The following is a 25,739-nucleotide window of genomic DNA, read 5'->3' on the forward strand; positions in this document are numbered from 1 at the left end:
GTATCGATGACGGTTCGATTCAGCAGACGCTATAAAGGGCACCCGACCCGTACACCATGGAGGTGGCCATAATGTTTCTAAACTCACTGGGACCCCATGATGTCATAGCATCGATCCCCCTCCCCTATCTATCTGCACAGTATAAGAAACGTGCGTCTGCACTTACTGTGTATTCTGTCGCCGCCGGATCCGATCCCAGAGAGAAGGAAAAAATGAGAAAACGTAAATGTACATTATTATTAGAGGCACGGGACAGGGGCCCCCACAACAAGATCCCCAAAAGTCATATACAGAATGTGTACCAAAAGGTATGTGTGATACGGTCCGCTGAGCCGTGTATCTAATCCTGTCATGTGTGATACTGTCTGCTGAGCCGTGTATCTAATCCTATCATGTGTGATACTGTCTGCTGAGCTGTGTATCTAATCCTATTATGTGTGATACTGTCTGCTGAGCTGTGTATCTAATCCTATCATGTGTGATACTGTCTGCGGAGCTGTGTATCTAATCCTATCATGTGTGATACGGTCCGCTGAGCCGTGTATCTAATCCTGTCATGTGTGATACTGTCTGCTGAGCCGTGTATCTAATCCTATCCTGTGTGATACTGTCTGCTGAGCTGTGTATCTAATCCTATCATGTGTGATACTGTCTGCTGAGCCCTGTATCTAATCCTATCATGTGTGATACTGTCTGCTGAGCTGTGTATCTAATCCTATCATGTGTGATACTGTCCGCTGAGCCGTGTATCTAATCCTGTCATGTGTGATACTGTCTGCTGAGCCGTGTATCTAATCCTATCATGTGTGATACTGTCTGCTGAGCCGTGTATCTAATCCTATCCTGTGTGATACTGTCTGCTGAGCTGTGTATCTAATCCTATCATGTGTGATACTGTCTGCTGAGCTGTGTATCTAATCCTATCATGTGTGATACTGTCTGCTGAGCCGTGTATCTAATCCTGTCATGTGTGATACTGTCTGCTGAGCTGTGTATCTAATCCTATCCTGTGTGATACTGTCTGCTGAGCTGTGTATCTAATCCTATCATGTGTGATACTGTCTGCTGAGCCCTGTATCTAATCCTATCATGTGTGATACTGTCTGCTGAGCTGTGTATCTAATCCTGTCATGTGTGATACTGTCTGCTGAGCCGTGTATCTAATCCTATCCTGTGTGATACTGTCTGCTGAGCTGTGTATCTAATCCTATCATGTGTGATACTGTCTGCTGAGCTGTGTATCTAATCCTATCATGTGTGATACTGTCTGCTGAGCTGTGTATCTAATCCTGTCATGTGTGATACTGTCTGCTGAGCAGTGTATCTAATCCTATCCTGTGTGATACTGTCTGCTGAGCTGTGTATCTAATCCTATCATGTGTGATACTGTCTGCTGAGCAGTGTATCTAATCCTATCATGTGTGATACTTTCTGCTGAGCCACTGTATCTAATCCTATCATGTATGATACTGTCTGCTGAGCCGCTGTATCTAATCCTGTCATGTGTGATACTGTCTGCTGAGCTGTGTATCTAATCCTATCATGTGTGATACTGTCTGCTGAGCAGTGTATCTAATCCTATCCTGTGTGATACTGTCTGCTGAGCTGTGTATCTAATCCTATCACGTGTGATACTGTCTGCTGAGCTGTGTATCTAATCCTATCATGTGTGATACTGTCTGCTGAGCCCTGTATCTAATCCTATCATGTGTGATACTGTCTGCTGAGCTGTGTATCTAATCCTATCATGTGTGATACTGTCCGCTGAGCCGTGTATCTAATCCTGTCATGTGTGATACTGTCTGCTGAGCCGTGTATCTAATCCTATCATGTGTGATACTGTCTGCTGAGCCGTGTATCTAATCCTATCCTGTGTGATACTGTCTGCTGAGCTGTGTATCTAATCCTATCATGTGTGATACTGTCTGCTGAGCTGTGTATCTAATCCTATCATGTGTGATACTGTCTGCTGAGCCGTGTATCTAATCCTGTCATATGTGATACTGTCTGCTGAGCTGTGTATCTAATCCTATCCTGTGTGATACTGTCTGCTGAGCTGTGTATCTAATCCTATCATGTGTGATACTGTCTGCTGAGCCCTGTATCTAATCCTATCATGTGTGATACTGTCTGCTGAGCTGTGTATCTAATCCTGTCATGTGTGATACTGTCTGCTGAGCCGTGTATCTAATCCTATCCTGTGTGATACTGTCTGCTGAGCTGTGTATCTAATCCTATCATGTGTGATACTGTCTGCTGAGCTGTGTATCTAATCCTATCATGTGTGATACTGTCTGCTGAGCTGTGTATCTAATCCTGTCATGTGTGATACTGTCTGCTGAGCAGTGTATCTAATCCTATCCTGTGTGATACTGTCTGCTGAGCTGTGTATCTAATCCTATCACGTGTGATACTGTCTGCTGAGCTGTGTATCTAATCCTATCATGTGTGATACTGTCTGCTGAGCCCTGTATCTAATCCTATCATGTGTGATACTGTCTGCTGAGCTGTGTATCTAATCCTATCATGTGTGATACTGTCCGCTGAGCCGTGTATCTAATCCTGTCATGTGTGATACTGTCTGCTGAGCCGTGTATCTAATCCTATCATGTGTGATACTGTCTGCTGAGCCGTGTATCTAATCCTATCCTGTGTGATACTGTCTGCTGAGCTGTGTATCTAATCCTATCATGTGTGATACTGTCTGCTGAGCTGTGTATCTAATCCTATCATGTGTGATACTGTCTGCTGAGCCGTGTATCTAATCCTGTCATGTGTGATACTGTCTGCTGAGCTGTGTATCTAATCCTATCCTGTGTGATACTGTCTGCTGAGCTGTGTATCTAATCCTATCATGTGTGATACTGTCTGCTGAGCCCTGTATCTAATCCTATCATGTGTGATACTGTCTGCTGAGCCGTGTATCTAATCCTATCCTGTGTGATACTGTCTGCTGAGCTGTGTATCTAATCCTATCATGTGTGATACTGTCTGCTGAGCTGTGTATCTAATCCTATCATGTGTGATACTGTCTGCTGAGCTGTGTATCTAATCCTGTCATGTGTGATACTGTCTGCTGAGCAGTGTATCTAATCCTATCCTGTGTGATACTGTCTGCTGAGCTGTGTATCTAATCCTATCATGTGTGATACTGTCTGCTGAGCAGTGTATCTAATCCTATCATGTGTGATACTTTCTGCTGAGCCACTGTATCTAATCCTATCATGTATGATACTGTCTGCTGAGCCGCTGTATCTAATCCTGTCATGTGTGATACTGTCTGCTGAGCTGTGTATCTAATCCTATCATGTGTGATACTGTCTGCTGAGCAGTGTATCTAATCCTATCCTGTGTGATACTGTCTGCTGAGCTGTGTATCTAATCCTATCACGTGTGATACTGTCTGCTGAGCTGTGTATCTAATCCTATCATGTGTGATACTGTCTGCTGAGCTGTGTATCTAATCCTGTCATGTGATACCCTCTGTGAGAATGACTCTCACCTGTGATTGTATATGGGTAGTAGTTCCAGGCCTTCTCTGTTACGTAGAAGATTTTCGGTACCACGGCTCGCGCCCAACTTGGGAGTTTACTGGAAAAAATATATATTTATATTAAAAAATGTGATCTCCTGTCAACTTGTAAAATAATAATTGAATGATTTATTTTAGTTATATCTGTTTCTGGGAAAGCTGGGTGACTATTAATATCTATACCATGACATTTCCCACGGGGGTCAGCACCCAGCTTTACTAGACTCCTGAAAGGCAAATCTGATCCTTATGCAGTGATCCATCGCCCGCTGCACTACTAGAGATATACCATTCAGACTACTGGCAAAGCTGGGTGAGAACCCTGCAGAAGTAGTACTGGCCACCACCAAATGACTTCATATGTCACTCCGCTTTTCCAGAAAATCATACATTCACAAGGACGTTGACTTTTGTTTATAACCCAGCTTTCCCGGAGCCCTGAACAGTGTGTGGCCAGCCCTGATCTCACAGCGTAACACGATGGTACACATGACCCTCTCGGTGCTCGCCCTCGTGCACTGCGCCTATGCTTCGTAAATCCACCGCACCTGCGGCAATCATGGAGGTCAAGCAGCAGCCCTTTAATGAAGCGTCATTAAACGTAGCAGGCGACAGTACACGGGGCAGGCGCTGTTCACACTTCATGTTTAAACAGTTTATACAAACACTTTTATGAGGCAGCGCAAGAATGAATAAAACCGAGCAATGGGGGGCGGCGGCGGGAGTTCTAGGGGGGGATGAAGCCGCGCACCGCTCATCAATGAGATAACATCTACACGACCAACGCCATTCACACCATCATTATCACTATACATATAGCCGCGGCTGCAGGGGGTGCTGGGTAATGACGTTCGCAATAAGCGCTCAGTAAACACGCGAGGGGTTACGGGGGAATTTCCTTCACAAATTAGTTTAGCAGAAAAAGTTTAGTGCATAAGGCGATTATTAGCCACTGCGAGGAAAAAAACCTTCTGCGCAATTGTCAGCCGGATGGATAAGCATAAGAGGCAGGTATTTCACGTGCAGTCACAATCGCACTTAGATTACAAAACCGTACACAAAACCGCGATTCCATGTGACCCCCACAGGTAACACTGGCGGCGATAATACAAGTTATTGCGCTGCAAGCAAGTCGGAATCTCGCGGCGCCGCGGAGACCTGGACTCATTCTAGAAGGTGGCGCTGGGCAGCGGGCGTGTTTGATTGGAACGCAATGTGCCGTACATTTAGTCCATTATGGGGCGACTGTAAGGTCGGAGGCGTGGTGGTTTCTGGACGCCGTGAACGGTTCTCGGACACTTCTCTAAAGTCCGGTAGTGAATTATAAATGTGCAAAAACATCATAAATAATCCAAAACAAGAAAATAAATAATTCACCGCGTTCCATTAACGATTTCACCTTCACTTCCGACATTGATGGCGTTCAAATATCAAGAACTTCAATGGCGTCTCGTGTTCAGGAGGCTTTGATGGGCGCCATCAATATAGCGAATGGTCTAATGGCGAGAAGAGCGCCGGGGCCACAACAGCCAAGGATTTCATGTATAAAAACTAGTGCAAATGGGAAGTTAGAGGTGTTGTCCATAGTCTGCTCTTAGCAGACACTGAACCAGCAGGGATAGCAGTGACCTGGGAATTCCTATAACCTGACCTACATCTGCTACTATACGTAACAGTAGAGTATGGTCTGTGCAGAGACTGAACTAGCAGGGGTAGCAGGGATATGTGAGGTCTTATACCTGATCTACATATCCTACTATACATCATAGTAAAGTATGGTCTGTGCAGACACTGAACTAGCAGGGGTTACCAGTGAAATGTTGGCTGCTATAACCTGACACATATCTCCTGCTATACATCCCAGTAGACTATGTTACATGCAGACACTGGTGCTATAACCAGAGCAACATCTCCAAAACGACATCTCCTCCTATACATCACAGTAAAGTATGCTATATGGAGACACTGAACTAGCAGGGGGGAGAAGTGAGATGTAAGGTCTTATAACCTGAGGTCCTTCTCCTGTTAGACACCCAGCAGAGAATATTCTATAGAAACACAACCAGCAGCCTGAGCTGCTTCTCCCAAAATGCACCAAGGTAGAGCATGCTCTGTAGACACTAAACTTGCAGGGACGTGGCTGGGTGATGTGAGGTCCTACAACCTCAGATACATCTCCTGCATTGTACAACAGCAGAGCATGCCCACTACCGACACTGAACCAGAGGAGGATGTGATATGAGGTGCTACATGTCAGGCAATGTACAACAGCAGAGCATGCTCACTACCGACACAACCAGAGGAGGGTGTGATTTGAGGTCCTACAACCTCCGCTACATGTCAGGCAATGTACAACAGCAGAGCATTCTCACTACCGACACTGAACCAGAAGAGGGTGTGATATGAGGTCCTACAACCTCAGATACATCTCCTGCATTGTACAACAGCAGAGCATGCCCACTACCGACACTGAACCAGAGGAGGATGTGATATGAGGTGCTACATGTCAGGCAATGTACAACAGCAGAGCATGCTCACTACCGACACAACCAGAAGAGGGTGTGATTTGAGGTCCTACAACCTCCGCTACATGTCAGGCAATGTACAACAGCAGAGCATTCTCACTACCGACACTGAACCAGAAGAGGGTGTGATATGAGGTCCTACAACCTCCGATACATCTCCTGCAATGTAAAACAGCAGAGCATGCTCACTACCAACACTGAACAAGAAGAGGGTGTGATATGAGGTCCTTCAACCTCAGCTACATCTCCTGCAATGTACAACAGCAGAGCATGCTCACTACCGGCACTGAACCAGAAGAGGATGTGATATGAGGTCCTACAGCCTCAGATACATCTCCTGCAATGTACAACAGCAGAGCATGCTCACTACCGACACAACCAGAAGAGGGTGTGATATGAGGTCCTACAACCTCAGATACATCTCCTGCATTGTACAACAGCAGAGCATGCCCACTACCGACACTGAACCAGAGGAGGATGTGATATGAGGTGCTACATGTCAGGCAATGTACAACAGCAGAGCATGCTCACTACCGACACAACCAGAGGAGGGTGTGATTTGAGGTCCTACAACCTCCGCTACATGTCAGGCAATGTACAACAGCAGAGCATTCTCACTACCGACACTGAACCAGAAGAGGGTGTGATATGAGGTCCTACAACCTCCGATACATCTCCTGCAATGTAAAACAGCAGAGCATGCTCACTACCAACACTGAACAAGAAGAGGGTGTGATATGAGGTCCTTCAACCTCAGCTACATCTCCTGCAATGTACAACAGCAGAGCATGCTCACTACCGGCACTGAACCAGAAGAGGATGTGATATGAGGTCCTACAGCCTCAGATACATCTCCTGCAATGTACAACAGCAGAGCATGCTCACTACCGACACAACCAGAAGAGGGTGTGATATGAGGTCCTTCAACCTCAGCTACATCTCCTGCAATGTACAACAGCAGAGCATGCTCACTACCGGCACTGAACCAGAAGAGGATGTGATATGAGGTCCTACAACCTCAGATACATCTCCTGCAATGTACAACAGCAGAGCATGCTCACTACCGACACCGAACCAGAAGAGGATGTGATATGAGGTCCTACAACCTCAGATACATCTCCTGCAATGTACAACAGCAGAGCATGCTCACTACCGGCACTGAACCAGAAGAGGGTGTGATATGAGGTCCTACAATCTCAGATACATCTCCTGCAATGTACAACAGCAGAGCATGCTCACTACTGACACTGAATCAGAAGAGGGTGTGATATGTGGTCCTACAACCTCAGATACATCTCCCACAATGTACAACAGTAGAGCATGCTCACTACCGGCACTGAACCAGAAGAGGATGTGATATGAGGTCCTACAACCTCAGATACATCTCCTGCAATGTACAACAGCAGAGCATGCCCACTACCGACACTGAACCAGAGGAGGATGTGATATGAGGTACTACATGTCAGGCAATGTACAACAGCAGAGCATGCTCACTACCGACACAACCAGAAGAGGGTGTGATTTGAGGTCCTACAACCTCCGCTACATGTCAGGCAATGTACAACAGCAGAGCATTCTCACTACCGACACTGAACCAGAAGAGGGTGTGATATGAGGTCCTACAACCTCCGATACATCTCCTGCAATGTAAAACAGCAGAGCATGCTCACTACCAACACTGAACCAGAAGAGGGTGTGATATGAGGTCCTTCAACCTCAGCTACATCTCCTGCAATGTACAACAGCAGAGCATGCTCACTACCGGCACTGAACCAGAAGAGGATGTGATATGAGGTCCTACAGCCTCGGATACATCTCCTGCAATGTACAACAGCAGAGCATGCTCACTACCGACACAACCAGAAGAGGGTGTGATATGAGGTCCTTCAACCTCAGCTACATCTCCTGCAATGTACAACAGCAGAGCATGCTCACTACCGGCACTGAACCAGAATAGGATGTGATATGAGGTCCTACAACCTCAGATACATCTCCTGCAATGTACAACAGCAGAGCATGCTCACTACCGACACTGAACCAGAAGAGGATGTGATATGAGGTCCTACAACCTCAGATACATCTCCTGCAATGTACAACAGCAGAGCATGCTCACTACCGACACTGAACCAGAAGAGGATGTGATATGAGGTCCTACAACCTCAGATACATCTCCTGCAATGTACAACAGCAGAGCATGCTCACTACCGGCACTGAACCAGAAGAGGGTGTGATATGAGGTCCTACAACCTCAGATACATCTCCTGCAATGTACAACAGCAGAGCATGCTCACTACTGACACTGAATCAGAAGAGGGTGTGATATGTGGTCCTACAACCTCAGATACATCTCCTACAATGTACAACAGCAGAGCATGCTCACTACCGGCACTGAACCAGAAGAGGATGTGATATGAGGTCCTACAACCTCAGCTACATCTCCTGCAATGTACAACAGCAGAGCATGCTCACTACCGACACAACCAGAAGAGGGTGTGATATGAGGTCCTTCAACCTCAGATACATCTCCTGCAATGTACAACAGCAGAGCATGCTCACTACCGGCACTGAACCAGAAGAGGATGTGATATGAGGTCCTACAACCTCAGATACATCTCCTGCAATGTACAACAGCAGAGCATGCTCACTACCGACACAACCAGAAGAGGGTGTGATATGAGGTCCTTCAACCTCAGCTACATCTCCTGCAATGTACAACAGCAGAGCATGCTCACTACCGGCACTGAACCAGAAGAGGATGTGATATGAGGTCCTACAACCTCAGATACATCTCCTGCAATGTACAACAGCAGAGCATGCTCACTACCGGCACTGAACCAGAAGAGGATGTGATATGAGGTCCTACAACCTCAGATACATCTCCTACAATGTACAACAGCAGAGCATGCTCACTACCGGCACTGAACCAGAAGAGGATGTGATATGAGGTCCTACAACCTCAGATACATCTCCTGCAATGTACAACAGCAGAGCATGCTCACTACCGACACAACCAGAAGAGGGTGTGATATGAGGTCCTACAACCTCAGATACATCTCCTACAATGTACAACAGCAGAGCATGCTCACTACCGGCACTGAACCAGAAGAGGATGTGATATGAGGTCCTACAACCTCAGCTACATCTCCTGCAATGTACAACAGCAGAGCATGCTCACTACCGACACAACCAGAAGAGGGTGTGATATGAGGTCCTACAACCTCAGATACATCTCCTGCAATGTACAACAGCAGAGCATGCTCACTACCGGCACTGAACCAGAATAGGATGTGATATGAGGTCCTACAACCTCAGCTACATCTCCTACAATGTACAACAGCAGAGCATGCTCACTACCGGCACTGAACCAGAAGAGGATGTGATATGAGGTCCTACAACCTCAGATACATCTCCTGCAATGTACAACAGCAGAGCATGCTCACTACCGACACAACCAGAAGAGGGTGTGATATGAGGTCCTACAACCTCAGATACATCTCCTGCAATGTACAACAGCAGAGCATGCTCACTACTGACACTGAATCAGAAGAGGATGTGATATGAGGTCCTACAACCTCAGATACATCTCCTACAATGTACAACAGCAGAGCATGCTCACTACCGGCACTGAATCAGAAGAGGATGTGATATGAGGTCCTACAACCTCAGCTACATCTCCTGCAATGTACAACAGCAGAGCATGCTCACTACCGACACAACCAGAAGAGGGTGTGATATGAGGTCCTACAACCTCAGATACATCTCCTACAATGTACAACAGGGCATGCCCACTACAGATACCAAACTAGAAGGGGGTGTGATATGAGGTCCTACAACCTTCGCTAAAATGTCTGCACTGTGTCAGAGAGGAGCATGATCCGCACAGACACTGAATAAGTAGGGAGCATTAACAAGACCTGAATATATCGCACAATGCACCACAATAGTGTATATTTATATTGCGCCATTGCTTTAGTTGGGGGTGCGGCGATGATCCTTTCATGTCCTGGAATGACCATTGTCCTATCGTGAACCTCCACCATAACATTCCTCCATTATAACTGCGCCCCGCAGGCGTTCCTGAAAATTTTCGCAGATTAGACACACTTAAGTACTCTGCAGCTTTCAATCAGAGGTCGCACAGGACCTCCATCCACTACACCCCCTGCTCTAAATGTCTCATTGATTTTCCTGATTGCAGTTCTTCAAGAAGCTTTTAAAGCGCAATTGAATCTGAAAGTTACAAAGAAACATTAAACATCAGAGCGTGACAAAGCGGTGGCGACTATTACATCAGGAGAACGTTCGAATACTTATAAAGAACGAAATAGTCACTGCACTACATTTTCTTCTATTTTTACACATAGAGGGCAGTATTATAGTAGTAAATGACAAGGAGAAGTTGGATCCAGCGCTGTGAGAGGTTAAAAGGAAACCATTTCCAAGATTTAATGGTATCGATTTTAAAACAGGATCAAGGGAGAAAGAATGAAGATGTCCTGGAATGCAGAGAGTTTTCAATGGGGTAGGTAGCCTACGCGTTTCGAACGCTAGCTGCGTCCTTACTCATGGCCTTACTCATTCCCCAACACAGGCCATGACTTAGGACGCAGCTAGCGTTCGAAACGCGTAGGCTACCTACCCCATTGAAAACTCTCTGCATTCCAGGACATCTTCATTCTTTCTCCCTTGATCCTGTTTTAAAATCGATACCATTAAATCTTGGAAATGGTTTCCTTTTAACCTCTCACAGCGCTGGATCCAACTTCTCCTTGTCATTTACAATTATCTATTCGTGTGCCGACACGAGGACCCGTTCGCAGTGACTACAAATTACAAGTCCACATACAAGGTGAGCTGGATGCTTCCGCTTTGTTTCAGTATTATAGTAGTTATATTCTTGTATATAGGGGGCAGTATTATAGTAGTTACATTCTTGTATATAGGGGCAGTATTATAGTAGTTATATTCTTGTATATAGGGGGCAGTATTATAGTAGTTATATTCTTGTATATAGGGGGCAGTATTATAGTAGTTATATTCTTGTATATAGGAGCAGTATTATAGTAGTTATATTCTTGTATATAGGGGCAGTATTATAGTAGTTATATTCTTGTATATAGGAGCAGTATTATAGTAGTTATATTCTTGTATATAGGAGCAGTATTATAGTAGTTATATTCCTGTATATAGGAGGGCAGTATTATAGTAGTTATATTCTTGTATATAGGGGCAGTATTATAGTAGTTATATTCTTGTATATAGGGGCAGTATTATAGTAGTTATATTCTTGTATATAGGGGGCAGTATTATAGTAGTTATATTCTTGTATATAGGGGCAGTATTATAGTAGTTATATTCTTGTATATAGGGGCAGTATTATAGTAGTTATATTCTTGTATATAGGAGCAGTATTATAGTAGTTATATTCTTGTATATAGGGGGCAGTATTATAGTAGTTATATTCTTGTATATAGGAGGCAGTATTATAGTAGTTATATTCTTGTATATAGGAGCAGTATTATAGTAGTTATATTCTTGTATATAGGAGCAGTATTATAGTAGTTATAGTCTTGTATATAGGAGCAGTATTATAGTAGTTATATTCTTGTATATAGGGGCAGTATTATAGTAGTTATATTCTTGTATATAGGAGGCAGTATTATAGTAGTTATATTCTTGTATATAGGGGCAGTATTATAGTAGTTATATTCTTGTATATGGGGGGCAGTATTATAGTAGTTATATTCCTGTATATAGGGGCAGTATTATAGTTATATTCTTGTATATAGGGGGCAGTATTATAGTAGTTACATTCTTGTATATAGGAGGCTGTATTATAGTAGTTATATTCTTGTATATAGGGGGCAGTATTATAGTAGTTATATTCTTGTATATAGGGGGCAGTATTATAGTAGTTATATTCTTGTATATAGGGGGCAGTATTATAGTAGTTCTATTCTTGTATATAGGAGCAGTATTATAGTAGTTATATTCTTGTATATAGGGGACAGTATTATAGTAGTTCTATTCTTGTATATAGGAGCAGTATTATAGTAGTTATATTCTTGTATATAGGGGCAGTATTATAGTAGTTATATTCTTGTATATAGGAGCAGTATTATAGTAGTTATATTCTTGTATATAGTGGCAGTATTATAGTAGTTATATTCTTGTATATAGGGGGCAGTATTATAGTAGTTATATTCTTGTATATAGGGGGCAGTATTATAGTAGTTATATTCTTGTATATAGGGCCAGTATTATAGTAGTTATATTCTTGTATATAGGGGGCAGTATTATAGTAGTTATATTCTTGCATATAGGAGCAGTATTACAGTAGTTATATTCTTGTATATAGGCGCAGTATTATAGTAGTTATATTCTTGTATATAGGGGGCAGTATTATAGTAGTTATATTCTTGTATATAGGGGCAGTATTATAGTATTTATATTCTTGTATATAAGAGCAGTATTATAGTAGTTATATTCTTGTATATAGGGGCAGTATTATAGTAATTATATTCTTGTATATAGGGGCAGTATTATAGTAGTTATATTCCTGTATATAGGAGCAGTATTATAGTAGTTATATTCTTGTATATAGGGGCAGTATTATAGTAGTTATATTCTTGTATATAGGGGGCAGTATTATAGTAGTTATATTCTTGTATATAGGAGCAGTATTTTAGTAGTTATATTCTTGTATATAGGAGCAGTATTATAGTAGTTATATTCTTATATATAGGAGCAGTATTATAGTAGTTTATATTCTTGTATATAGGGGCAGTATTATAGTAGTTGTATTCTTGTATATAGGAGCAGTATTATAGTAGTTATATTCTTGTATATAGGAGCAGTATTATAGTAGTTATATTCTTGTATATAGGGGCAGTATTATAGTAGTTATATTCTTGTATATAGGGGCAGTATTATAGTAGTTATATTCTTGTATATAGGGGCAGTATTATAGTAGTTATATTCTTGTATATAGGGGCAGTATTATAGTAGTTATATTCTTGTATATAGGGGGCAGTATTATAGTAGTTATATTCTTGTATATAGGAGGCAGTATTATAGTAGTTATATTCTCGTATATAGGAGGCAGTATTATAGTAGTTATATTCTTGTATATAGGAGCAGTGTTATAGTAGTTATATTCTTGTATATAGGGCAGTATTATAGTAGTTATATTCTTGTATATAGGGGGCAGTATTATAGTAGTTATATTCTTGTATATAGGGAGCAGTATTATAGTAGTTATATTCTTGTATATAGGGAGCAGTATTATAGTAGTTATATTCTTGTATATAGGAGCAGTATTATAGTAGTTATATTCTTGTATATAGGGGCAGTATTATAGTTATATTCTTGTATATAGGGGCAGTATATAGTAGTTATATTCTTGTATATAGGAGCAGTATTATAGTAGTTATATTCTTGTATATAAGGGGCAATATTATAGTAGTTATATTCTTGTATATAGGGGGCAGTATTATAGTAGTTATATTATTGTATATAGGAGGCAGTATTATAGTAGTTATTCTTGTATATAGGGGCAGTATTATAGTAGTTATATTCTTGTATATAGGGGGCAGTATTATAGTAGTTATATTCTTGTATATAGGGAGCAGTATTATAGTAGTTATATTCTTGTATATAGGGGACAGTAATATAGTAGTTATATTCTTGTATATAGGGGCAGTATTATAGTAGTTATATTCTTGTATATAGGGGCAGTATTATAGTAGTTATATTCTTGTATATAGGGGCAGTATTATAGTAGTTATATTCTTGTATATAGGGGCAGTATTATAGTAGTTATATTCTTGTATATAGAGGCAGTATTATAGTAGTTATATTCTTGTATATAGGGGCAGTATTATAGTAGTTGTATCATAGTAGTTATATTCTTGTATATAGGGGGCAGTATTATAGTAGTTATATTCTTGTATATAGGGGCAGTATTATAGTAGTTATATTCTTGTATATAGGGGGCAGTATTATAGTAGTTATATTCTTGTATATAGGGGCAGTATTATAGTAGTTATATTCTTGTATATAGGAGCAGTATTATAGTAGTTATATTCTTGTATATAGGGGACAGTAATATAGTAGTTATATTCTTGTATATAGGGGCAGTATTATAGTAGTTATATTCTTGTATATAGGGGCAGTATTATAGTAGTTATATTCTTGTATATAGGGGCAGTATTATAGTAGTTATATTCTTGTATATAGGGGCAGTATTATAGTAGTTATATTATTGTATATAGGAGCAGTATTATAGTAGTTATATTCTTCTATATAGGGGCAGTATTATAGTAGTTATATTCTTGTATATAGGGGGCAGTATTATAGTAGTTATATTCTTGTATATAGGGGCAGTATTATAGTAGTTATATTCTTGTATATAGGGGCAGTATTATAGTAGTTATATTCTTGTATATAGGGGCAGCATTATAGTAGTTATATTCTTGTATATAGGAGCAGTATTATAGTAGTTTATATTCTTGTATATAGGGGGCAGTATTATAGTAGTTATATTCTTGTATATAGGAGGCAGTATTATAGTAGTTATATTCTTGTATATAGGGGGCAGTATTATAGTAGTTATATTCTTGTATATAGGGGCAGTATTATAGTAGTTATATTCTTGTATATAGGAGGCAGTATTATAGTAGTTATATTCTCGTATATAGAGGCAGTATTATAGTAGTTATATTCTTGTATATAGGAGGCAGTATTATAGTAGTTATATTCTTGTATATAGGGGGCAGTATTATAGTAGTTCTATTCTTGTATATAGGGGCAGTATTATAGTAGTTATATTCTTGTATATAGGGGCAGTATTATAGTAGTTATATTCTTGTATATAGGAGGCAGTATTATAGTAGTTATATTCTTGTATATAGGGCAGTATTATAGTAGTTATATTCTTGTATATAGGGGGCAGTATTATAGTAGTTATATTCTTGTATATAGGAGCAGTATTATAGTAGTTATATTCTTGTATATAGGGGGCAGTATTATAGTAGTTATATTCTTGTATATAGGAGCAGTATTATAGTAGTTATATTCTTGTATATAGGGGCAGTATTATAGTAGTTATATTCTTGTATATAGGGGGCAGTATTATAGTAGTTATATTCTTGTATATAGGGGCAGTATTATAGTAGTTATATTCTTGTATATAGGAGCAGTATTATAGTAGTTATATTCTTGTATATAGGGGCAGTATTATAGTAGTTATATTCTTGTATATAGGGGGCAGTATTATAGTAGTTATATTCTTGTATATAGGGGCAGTATTATAGTAGTTATATTCTTGTATATAGGGGCAGTATTATAGTAGTTATATTCTTGTATATAGGGGGCAGTATTATAGTAGTTATATTCTTGTATATAGGAGCAGTATTATAGTAGTTATATTCTTGTATATAGGGGCAGTATTATAGTAGTTATATTCTTGTATATAGGGAGCAGTATTATAGTAGTTATATTCTTGTATATAGGAGGTAGTATTATAGTAGTTATATTCTTGTATATAGGGGGCAGTATTATAGTAGTTATATTCTTGTATATAGGGAGCAGTATTATAGTAGTTATAGTCTTGTATATAGGAGCAGTATTATAGTAGTTATATTCTTGTATATAGGAGCAGTATTATAGTAGTTATATTCTTGTATATAGGGGGCAGTATTATAGTAGTTATATTCTTGTATATAGGGAGCAGTATTATAGTAGTTATAGTCTTGTATATAGGGGCAGTATTATAGTAGATATATTCTTGTATATAGGAGGCAGTATTATAGTAGATATATTCTTGTATATAGGAGCAGTATTACAGTAGTTATATTCTTGTATATAGGGCCAGTATTATAGTAGTTATATTCGTGTATATAGGGGCAGTATTATAGTAGTTATATTCTTGTATATAGGAGCAGTATTATAGTAGTTATATTCTTGTATATAGGAGGCAGTATTATAGTAGTTATATTCTTGTATATAGGAGCAGTATTATAGTAGTTATATTCTTGTATATAGGGGACAGTATTATAGTAGTTATATTCTTGTATATAGGGAGCAGTATTATAGTAGTTATATTCTTGTATATAGGGGACAGTATTATAGTAGTTATATTCTTGTATATAGGGAGCAGTATTATAGTAGTTATAGTCTTGTATATAGGAGCAGTATTATAGTAGTTATATTCTTGTATATAGGAGCAGTATTATAGTAGTTATATTCTTGTATATAGGAGCAGTATTATAGTAGTTATATTCTTGTATATAGGGGGCAGTATTATAGTAGTTATATTCTTGTATATAGGGAGCAGTATTATAGTAGTTATAGTCTTGTATATAGAGGCAGTATTATAGTAGTTATATTCTTATATATAGGGGGCAGTATTATAGTAGTTATATTCTTGTATATAGGGGCAGTATTATAGTAGTTATATTCTTGTATATAGGGGGCAGTATTATAGCAGTTATATTCTTGTATATAGGGGCAGTATTATAGTAGTTATAGTCTTGTATATAGGGGCAGTATTATAGTAGATATATTCTTGTATATAGGGGCAGTATTATAGTAGATATATTCTTGTATATAGGAGGCAGTATTATAGTAGTTATATTCTTGTATATAGGGGCAGTATTATAGTAGTTATATTCTTGTATATAGGGGCAGTATTATAGTAGTTATATTCTTGTATATAGGGGCAGTATTATAGTAGTTATATTCTTGTATATAGGAGCAGTATTATAGTAGTTATATTCTTGTATATAGGGGCAGTATTATATTATTTTATATAGGGGCAGTATTATATTCTTGTCTATAGGGGGCGGTATTATACATGTTCATGTCTTTGTATATAGCGGCCACCTCCTGACCGGAGGCTGAATCCTTTGCTTGACGTGAGATATTTGTGTGTATATAAGCTTTATTTATGAGGAGCCGGGTTGTTAGGACACGTGAGTCATCTGTATACACTTCTCGGTACATCTGGGTTTATAAGACACGAGCAGGAAGTTTGGGGAGAGCACAGATGGAGTAGAATCTTGTGCTCCCAAATACGAGATGTAAACACAAGAGTAGGAGGCGCGGAGCGGAGGTCTTTGCTGAGAGCTTCTGTGAAAATGACGCTTCGGCCTTTGCCTGTAAAGCCACAATGAGTCGCTCCATGTAAATATAATGCAATTCGACAATTTTTGCGCGATTTTCCCTGCAGAGAGGATCAGGGAACGTTTCTATTGGCTCTCACACAAGTCTCTGAAACTTTACCAGGTCCGGATATTTACACACAAAGATCTCCCCCGACCACAGCAGACAATACAAGTCACTTGCGGCACCAGATAGACCATCGTCATGGGCTTGAGGGTCCTTGGCCCCGATGCAAAGCGTATACAGGGGCGCCTCATCCTTCACGTACCGGTTATGGCACTGCTTATCTTTTATTGGGCCTTTGCCTCCTCATCTCCAACAACTTATATAAGATGTGGTAATGAAGTCCAGAACCATGGACTCAGCAATTCTGCTCCTTGGAAGAAACTCGAAGAGACAACCGCGGTCCCCGTGGGAATCGCAGTCACATCTCACCCAGCGGTGCAAGCGAAGGTCGCCCTGAAACTCGGCACTCATCACGTGAGGGTTTGTTACAATGTATCCAGTCTCAACAATCCACTGTGAGCCTAGAATCCAGACTGATACATTGTAGCAAATCAAACCTGGACAGACCTAATACTTCTCACAGCTGAGGGTTTATGTATCAGTTCAGGTCAAATCTAACAGACGATCTAGCTCATAGAGGATTTTCTAGACTGGAAAGAACTTTAACAAACCCACAGCTGTGAAAAGTATTAGGTCTATACAGATTTTTAGCCTCTGCACGTAAACCAGAATCTCCCCATTCACTGACAACAAGCATAGATAATGAAAACGGTGAGGAATCAAAACACAAAGTATATTAGAAAGTTGCAGAACTTTTCATCATACAGTGGGAAGGCTTTATTTACAGACTGGACGCTGGCCGTTTAATTTCCTGCCTGCTACCGCTCTCTGTTATCACATTGCTAGATGACCAGCCACGGGCCCTGGTTGCTGTACCTGTTCAGGTAGACTCTTTTCTCGGTGAGCTGTCCTGGACCGTGCACCGGATCCTCGTAGGGCTCGTTCTGTACGACCTCCACGCCTTCTCCTCGGTCGCTCTGCTCGTGGCTGTGCTTGCTGATCATGTAGAGCTGTCCGATTCTGTACTGCAAGGAGGACGGAAAACAGTTAGTGCACTGAAATTAAAGCTGAGGAAGTCCGAATAGAAAACTGCTTGAATAACAACCCCCCAATGTAAGGCTATTACTGGAAGCAGGAGAGCACACAGGGCCGCTGGGGTATAGCCACATTCCCTGCTCACTTGCAGAGGTCGATGGCCACACGATTTTGCCGTTACCTGGCCATTGGCAAGTGTTTCGGCCGCATGCGAACGCCGCTACTTTGGACCGCACCCTAACCCTTAAAGGAAAACCACAGTGCAGATGTTTTACATTTCAGGCAGTGGCGTAACTATAGGGGTCGCAGTTGTGAATGCTTCCTCTGCACCACCTATAGTGTCCACATATATCTCTAAACACACTGCGCTTCCAAATATTCACAGTTTCTGGCACCCCAGCGATCAGCTTTGATCTGTGGGGGAATGGACCATCAAGTGTTCACTTTCCCTGCAGCGCCACCACAGGAGAAATGAAGCATTACACAGCTTCCAATCATATCAATGTGCTTTATGTGTAACGTATGGATGTGTCAGGTCCTCCAGAGTGAGAGATCCTCTTTCTAGCCACTCTGGCTAATAGAGAAGGGTCCTAAATGGGGACCCCCTCTATTTACTGAGAATGCCGCAATAGGGTGTCTGGAAATGGTTTTCTAAGCCCTTTAATATGAGCCACAGAACGTAGTAGCCATTATCGGATATGCTGGGACTTGTAGTGCTACAGATGGAACAAAATGATGGGAATCCATGTCCTGAGTCTGCGCAAAATAATGCTATGAATCAGGACCGCGAGAAGAGGGGGAAGGGAATGGCTGGAAAAATTAACAAGACTATATGCAGAATGGGCGGAAGTATACGTACCTTTATTTCCAGCGTATAATACACTGCTAACCTTGCACTGTTGCTAGGCAACGGTTACCATCATTCTCAGGTTCAATCTACATATAAGACTAGGCGCCCAAGCGGCAGAAACAAGTACAGTATATCTTATATATGGCAGTGCCACCCAAAACGTACAATGCTCCGGACTACACTGTAATGCCAGCAACAATGTGACTATGCTGGAACATGATGAAGCGGACTGCGACTTCTATACAATGTTTCCATAGAACTCAATGGAAAATTTCTCCATCCTGCCGGGCACGCAAAATCTAACATTGAGTTCTACTGGACACTGGCTCAATGGGAACAAAACTCGAAACGCGTCAAGTCATGTGATATATAATCTGTATTGTGCTTCATCCTTTTCATGTTCTTCTCATGGTGGAGAGTTTCCAGTTTAGGGGCGTGGCTTAATTTAACGCGAACCAATACCAGCCCAGACCTTTAGACACAAATGTCGAGTATAGATAGTATATGGATAACAGAGGTGTATCTAGAGAGAAGAGGCACACCACCAACCCTTACCCTATTCTAGGACAAGAGGCCAAAAGTCTTAACCATGTCCCTGATTACTTCCCATCTTGTACAGGACACTGTTTTGGCCACGCGACTCGTTATCCCCTGACCATTATTTGGTTACGCCAAGATGCTCTGGCAGTTGGGCATGTGGCCAACTTCAGCTTGGGTTCCCAGTAACAGTCTTTCCATCTTTTTATCTATCGTGACATTTTAAGCCCCAATCCAAACTCGTACAGAAACATAGTAGTGATGACGCCACGAGAGACAACCAGGGCGAAGGGAGCTTTTAATTAAGAATCCTCCCTCCCCGCAGAGCAATCCTCCACCATAATGAGGGAATCGGTTGTAAGATTAAAGCTCAGATCCGAATTTGTGCCTGCTGCTTCGGGTTAGAGTGGTCACGTGATCTATAAAAACACTAGCAATTACAGAAAAGCGTCGTTGAAGTTACTGGTGCCGCTTATAATAATGTCTATACAAAGTCCTTTTGTAGGGTGCCACTCTCCAATTACTGAGTCTGAGAATTCTCCTCCAGCAAAGAAGATGTTTAGGGGCATTAAAAAGCACTGGACCTATCTTATTTTTGGGGATTTTTTGTATTCAGTGATGTCAGTAACAGGGGGCGGGGCTGTGACAACCTCTCACACATGATATACAGGCTGGTTGTCAGTAGTAATAGATGAATAGCTGTTACTGTATATAAGATGTGTGGATCTCATGTCTGATCACATGTAATTATATTATATATCAGTGATGTCAGTAACAGGGGGCGGGGCTGTGACAACCTCTCACACATGATATACAGGCAGGTTGTCAGTAGTAATAGATGAATAGCTGTGACTGTATATAAGATGTGTGGATCTCATGTCTGATCACAGTGTAATTATATTATATATCAGTGATGTCAGTAACAGGGGGCGGAGCTGTGACAACCTCTCACACATGATATACAGGCTGGTTGTCAGTATAATAGATGAATAGCTGTTACTGTATATAAGATGTGTGGATCTCATGTCTGATCACAATGTAATTATATTATATATCAGTGATGTCAGTAACAGGGGGCGGAGCTGTGACAACCTCTCACACATGATATACAGGCTGGTTGTCAGTAGTAATAGATGAATAGCTGTCACTGTATATAAGATGTGTGGATCTCATGTCTGATCACATGTAATTATATTATATATCAGTGATGTCAGTAACAGGGGGCGGGGCTGTGACAACCTCTCACACATGATATACAGGCTGGTTGTCAGTAGTAATAGATGAATAGCTGTGACTGTATATAAGATGTGTGGACCTCATGTCTGATCACAATGTAATTATATTATATATCAGTGATGTCAGTAACAGGGGGCGGGGCTGTGACAACCTCTCACACATGATATACAGGCTGGTTGTCAGTATAATAGATGAATAGCTGTTACTGTATATAAGATGTGTGGATCTCATGTCTGATCACAGTGTAATTATATTATATATCAGTGATGTCAGTAACAGGGGGCGGGGCTGTGACAACCTCTCACACATGATATACAGGCTGGTTGTCAGTAGTAATAGATGAATAGCTGTTACTGTATATAAGATGTGTGGATCTCATGTCTGATCACAATGTAATTATATTATATATCAGTGATGTGAGTAACAGGGGGCGGGGCTGTGACAACCTCTCACACATGATATACAGGCTGGTTGTCAGTAGTAATAGATGAATAGCTGTGACTGTATATAGTTACATAGTTACATAGTTAGTACGGCTGAAAAAAGACATGTCCATCAAGTTCAACCAAGGGAAGGGAAAAGGGAAGGAAAAATTTCTACACATAGGAGCTAATATTTTTTTGTTCTAGGAAATTATCTAACCCTTTTTTAAAGCCATCTACTGTCCCTGCTGTGACGGCTCCTGCGGTGTCTACTGTCCCTGCTGTGACGGCTCCTGCGGTGTCTACTGTCCCTGCTGTGACGGCTCCTGCGGTGTCTACTGTCCCTGCTGTGACGGCTCCTGCGGTAGGCTATTCCATAAATTCACAGTTCTCACAGTAAAGAAGGCTTGTCGCCTCTGCAGCTTGAACCTTTTTTTCTCCAGACGGAGGGAGTGCCCCCTTGTTTTTTGAGGGGTTTTACAAGGAACAGGATTTCACCATATTTTTTGTATGTGCCATTAATATATTTATATAAGTTAATCATGTCCCCCCTTAGTCTTCTTTTTTCAAGGCTAAATAGGTTTAATTCTTTCAATCTTTCCTCATAACTTAAATTCTCCATGCCCCTTATTAGCTTCGTTGCTCTTCTTTGTATTTTTTCCAACTCCAGGGCATCCTTTCTATGAACTGGAGCCCAGAACTGAACTGCATATTCTAGATGAGGCCTCACTAATGCTTTGTAAAGTGGCATTATTACATCCCTGTCCCGCGAGTCCATGCCTCTTTTAATACACGACAATATCCTGCTGGCCTTTGAAGCAGCTGATTGACACTGCATGCTGTTATTGAGTTTATGATTTACAAGTACACCCAGATCCTTCTCAACAAGTGAATCCGCCAGTGTAGCGCCCCCTAGGACATATGATGCATGCAGGTTGTTGGTACCAAGATGCATAACTTTACATTTATCTACATTAAACTTCATCTGCCAAGTGGACGCCCAAACACTTAGTTTGTTTAAATCTGCCTGTAATTCATGAACATCTTCCATAGTCTGAACTATATTACATAGCTTGGTGTCATCTGCAAAAATAGATGTGTGGATCTCATGTCTGATCACAGTGTAATTATATTATATATCAGTGATGTCAGTAACAGGGGGCGGAGCTGTGACAACCTCTCACACATGATATACAGGCTGGTTGTCAGTAGTAATAGATGAATAGCTGTTACTGTATATAAGATGTGTGGATCTCATGTCTGATCACAATGTAATTATATTATATCAGTGATGTCATCAGTAACAGGGGGCGGGGCTGTGACAACCTCTCACACATGATATACAGGCTGGTTGTCAGTAGTAATAGATGAATAGCTGTTACTGTATATAAGGTGTGTGGATCTCATGTCTGATCACAGTGTAATTATATTATATATCAGTGATGTCAGTAACAGGGGGCGGAGCTGTGACAACCTCTCACACATGATATACAGGCTGGTTGTCAGTAGTAATAGATGAATAGCTGTTACTGTATATAAGATGTGTGGATCTCATGTCTGATCACATGTAATTATATTATATATCAGTGATGTCAGTAACAGGGGGCGGGGCTGTGACAACCTCTCACACATGATATACAGGCTGGTTGTCAGTAGTAATAGATGAATAGCTGTGACTGTATATAAGATGTGTGGATCTCATGTCTGATCAGTGTAATTATATTATATATCAGTGATGTCAGTAACAGGGGGCGGGGCTGTGACAACCTCTCACACATGATATACAGGCTGGTTGTCAGTAGTAATAGATGAATAGCTGTGACTGTATATAAGATGTGTGGATCTCATGTCTGATCACATGTAATTATATTATATATCAGTGATGTCAGTAACAGGGGGCGGGGCTGTGACAACCTCTCACACATGATATACAGGCTGGTTGTCAGTAACAGGGGGCGGGGCTGTGACAACCTCTCACACATGATATACAGGCTGGCTGTCAGTAGTAATAGATGAATAGCTGTTCTTTTCCAGGTATTCTCTGTAATGTGGCCACTGTTTTTTTCAGTCAGGAGCAAATGTTTTAAATTTCCACTTTAGGACTGATTTAGGATTTCTTTGTAACGTGTATTGCATAACATCAAGAATCACATGCCCACCCCCATATCATGTGATGCAGCGAGCTGAAAATTTATCAGATGTTATTCACAAGAATCTATCCATGTCAGCTGAAGCCTAAACTTTTCACATGTCAGTGCGTGTAGAGTTTACCCTGCAGCCGAGATATTTTACCTACGTAATGCTAAAAGGAACTATGCGAGAGGTCAATGTACCCAGAAAACCCCAGACAAAGTAAATGCTCCCGGTAATAACAACTGATCTCCGCCTCATTTATACCTGAACGTATGTATGCACTGTAGTCACTGTTGGAGCAGTATTATAGTAGTTATATTCTTGTATATAGGGGGCAGTATTATAGTAGTTATATTCTTGTATATAGGAGCAGTATTATAGTAGTTATATTCTTGTATATAGGAGCAGTATTATAGTAGTTATATTCTTGTACATAGGAGCAGTATTATAGTAGTTATATTCTTGTATATAGGGGCAGTATTATAGTAGTTATATTCTTGTATATAGGAGCAGTATTATAGTAGTTATATTCTTGTATATAGGAGCAGTATTATAGTAGTTATATTCTTGTATATAGGAGCAGTATTATAGTAGTTATATTCTTGTATATAGGATCAGTATTATAGTAGTTATATTCTTGTATATAGGAGCAGTATTATAGTAGTTATATTCTTGTATATAGGAGTAGTATTATAGTAGTTATATTCTTGTATATAGGGAGCAGTATTATAGTAGTTATATCCTTGTATATAGGGGGCAGTATTATAGTAGTTATATTCTTGTATATAGGGGCAGTAGTATAGTAGTTATATTCTTGTCTATAGGGGCAGTATTATAGTAGTTATAGTCTTGTATATAGGAGTAGTATTATAGTAGTTATATTCTTGTATATAGGGAGCAGTATTATAGTAGTTATATTCTTGTATATAGGGGCAGTATTATAGTAGTTATATTCTTGTATATAGGGGCAGTATTATAGTAGTTATATTCTTGTATATAGGGGCAGTGTTATAGTAGTTATATTCTTGTATATAGGGAGCAGTATTATAGTAGTTATATTCTTGTATATAGGGGCAGTATTATAGTAGTTATATTCTTGTATATAGGAGTAGTATTATAGTAGTTATATTCTTGTATATAGGGGCAGTATTATAGTAGTTATATTCTTGTATATAGGGAGCAGTATTATAGTAGTTATATTCTTGTATATAGGGCCAGTATTATAGTAGTTATATTCTTGTATATAGGGAGCAGTATTATAGTAGTTATATTCTTGTATATAGGAGCAGTATTATAGTAGTTATATTCTTGTATATAGGGGCAGTATTATAGTAGTTATATTCTTGTATATAGGGGCAGTATTAGGGCATGACCACACATGGCGGAATTCCTCCGCAACTGTCCGCATCAATGCCGCACAGAATCTGCGTTGCAGATTCTGCAGCGGATCTGCACAAAATGTGCAGAAAATTGATGCGGACTGGCCGCTGCGGACTGCAGGAAAAGTGCTTCTCTTCTCCCTATTCAGTGCAGGATAGAGAGAAGGGACAGCACTTTCCCTAGTGAAAGTCAAAGAAATTCATACTTACCGCCCGTTGTCTTGGTGACGCGTCCTTCTTTCGGCATCCGGCCCGACCTCCCTGGATGACGCTCCAGTCCATGTGACCGCTGCAGCCTGTGCTTGGCCTGTGATTGGCTGCAGCCGTCACTTACACTGAAACGTCATCCTGGGAGGCCGGACTGGAGACAGACGCAGGGAGTTCTCGGTAAGTATGAACTTATATGTTTTTTTACAGATACATGTATATTGAGATCGGTAGTCACTGTCCCGGGTGCAGAAACAGTTACTGCCGATCGCGTAACTCTTTCAGCACCCTGGACAGTGACTATTTACAGACGTCTCCTAGCAACGCTCCCGTCATTACGGGAGCCCCATTGACTTCCTCAGTCTGGCTGTAGACCTAGAAATACATAGGTCCAGCCAGAATGAAGAAATGTCATGGTAGTAAAACCAATACGCTCCGCAGCACACATAAGATCTGCGGACTTCATTGCGGAATTTTGACTCTCCATTGAAGTCAATGGAGAAATTCCGCCATGAGTCCGCAACCAGTCCGCCACTGCTCCGCAACAGACAGAGCATGCTGCGGACAACAAATTCCGCTCCGCAGCCTATGCTCCGCAGCGGAATTGTACGCATCGTGTAAACGAACACTGCTAAATTAAAGTGAAAGTCAATG

General features: G+C 40.7%; 1 protein-coding gene across 1 annotated transcript in view; it reads right to left on the bottom strand.

Moving 5' to 3' along the window:
• The window catches only part of PITPNC1 (phosphatidylinositol transfer protein cytoplasmic 1), a 109,854-nt gene that overhangs the window by 22,196 nt on the left and 61,919 nt on the right, over positions 1-25,739 (bottom strand). Inside the window, exons 2-4 of the mRNA XM_075845917.1 lie at positions 18,163-18,311; positions 3,503-3,591; positions 167-174 (exon numbers count right to left, since the gene is read on the bottom strand). Of these exons, the coding sequence (XP_075702032.1) occupies positions 167-174; positions 3,503-3,591; positions 18,163-18,311 (246 nt within the window). The remainder of the gene's footprint in view (positions 1-166; positions 175-3,502; positions 3,592-18,162; positions 18,312-25,739) is intronic.

This window comes from Rhinoderma darwinii, chromosome 13, assembly GCF_050947455.1.
Source record: "Rhinoderma darwinii isolate aRhiDar2 chromosome 13, aRhiDar2.hap1, whole genome shotgun sequence".
NCBI classification, from domain to species: domain Eukaryota; kingdom Metazoa; phylum Chordata; class Amphibia; order Anura; family Rhinodermatidae; genus Rhinoderma; species Rhinoderma darwinii.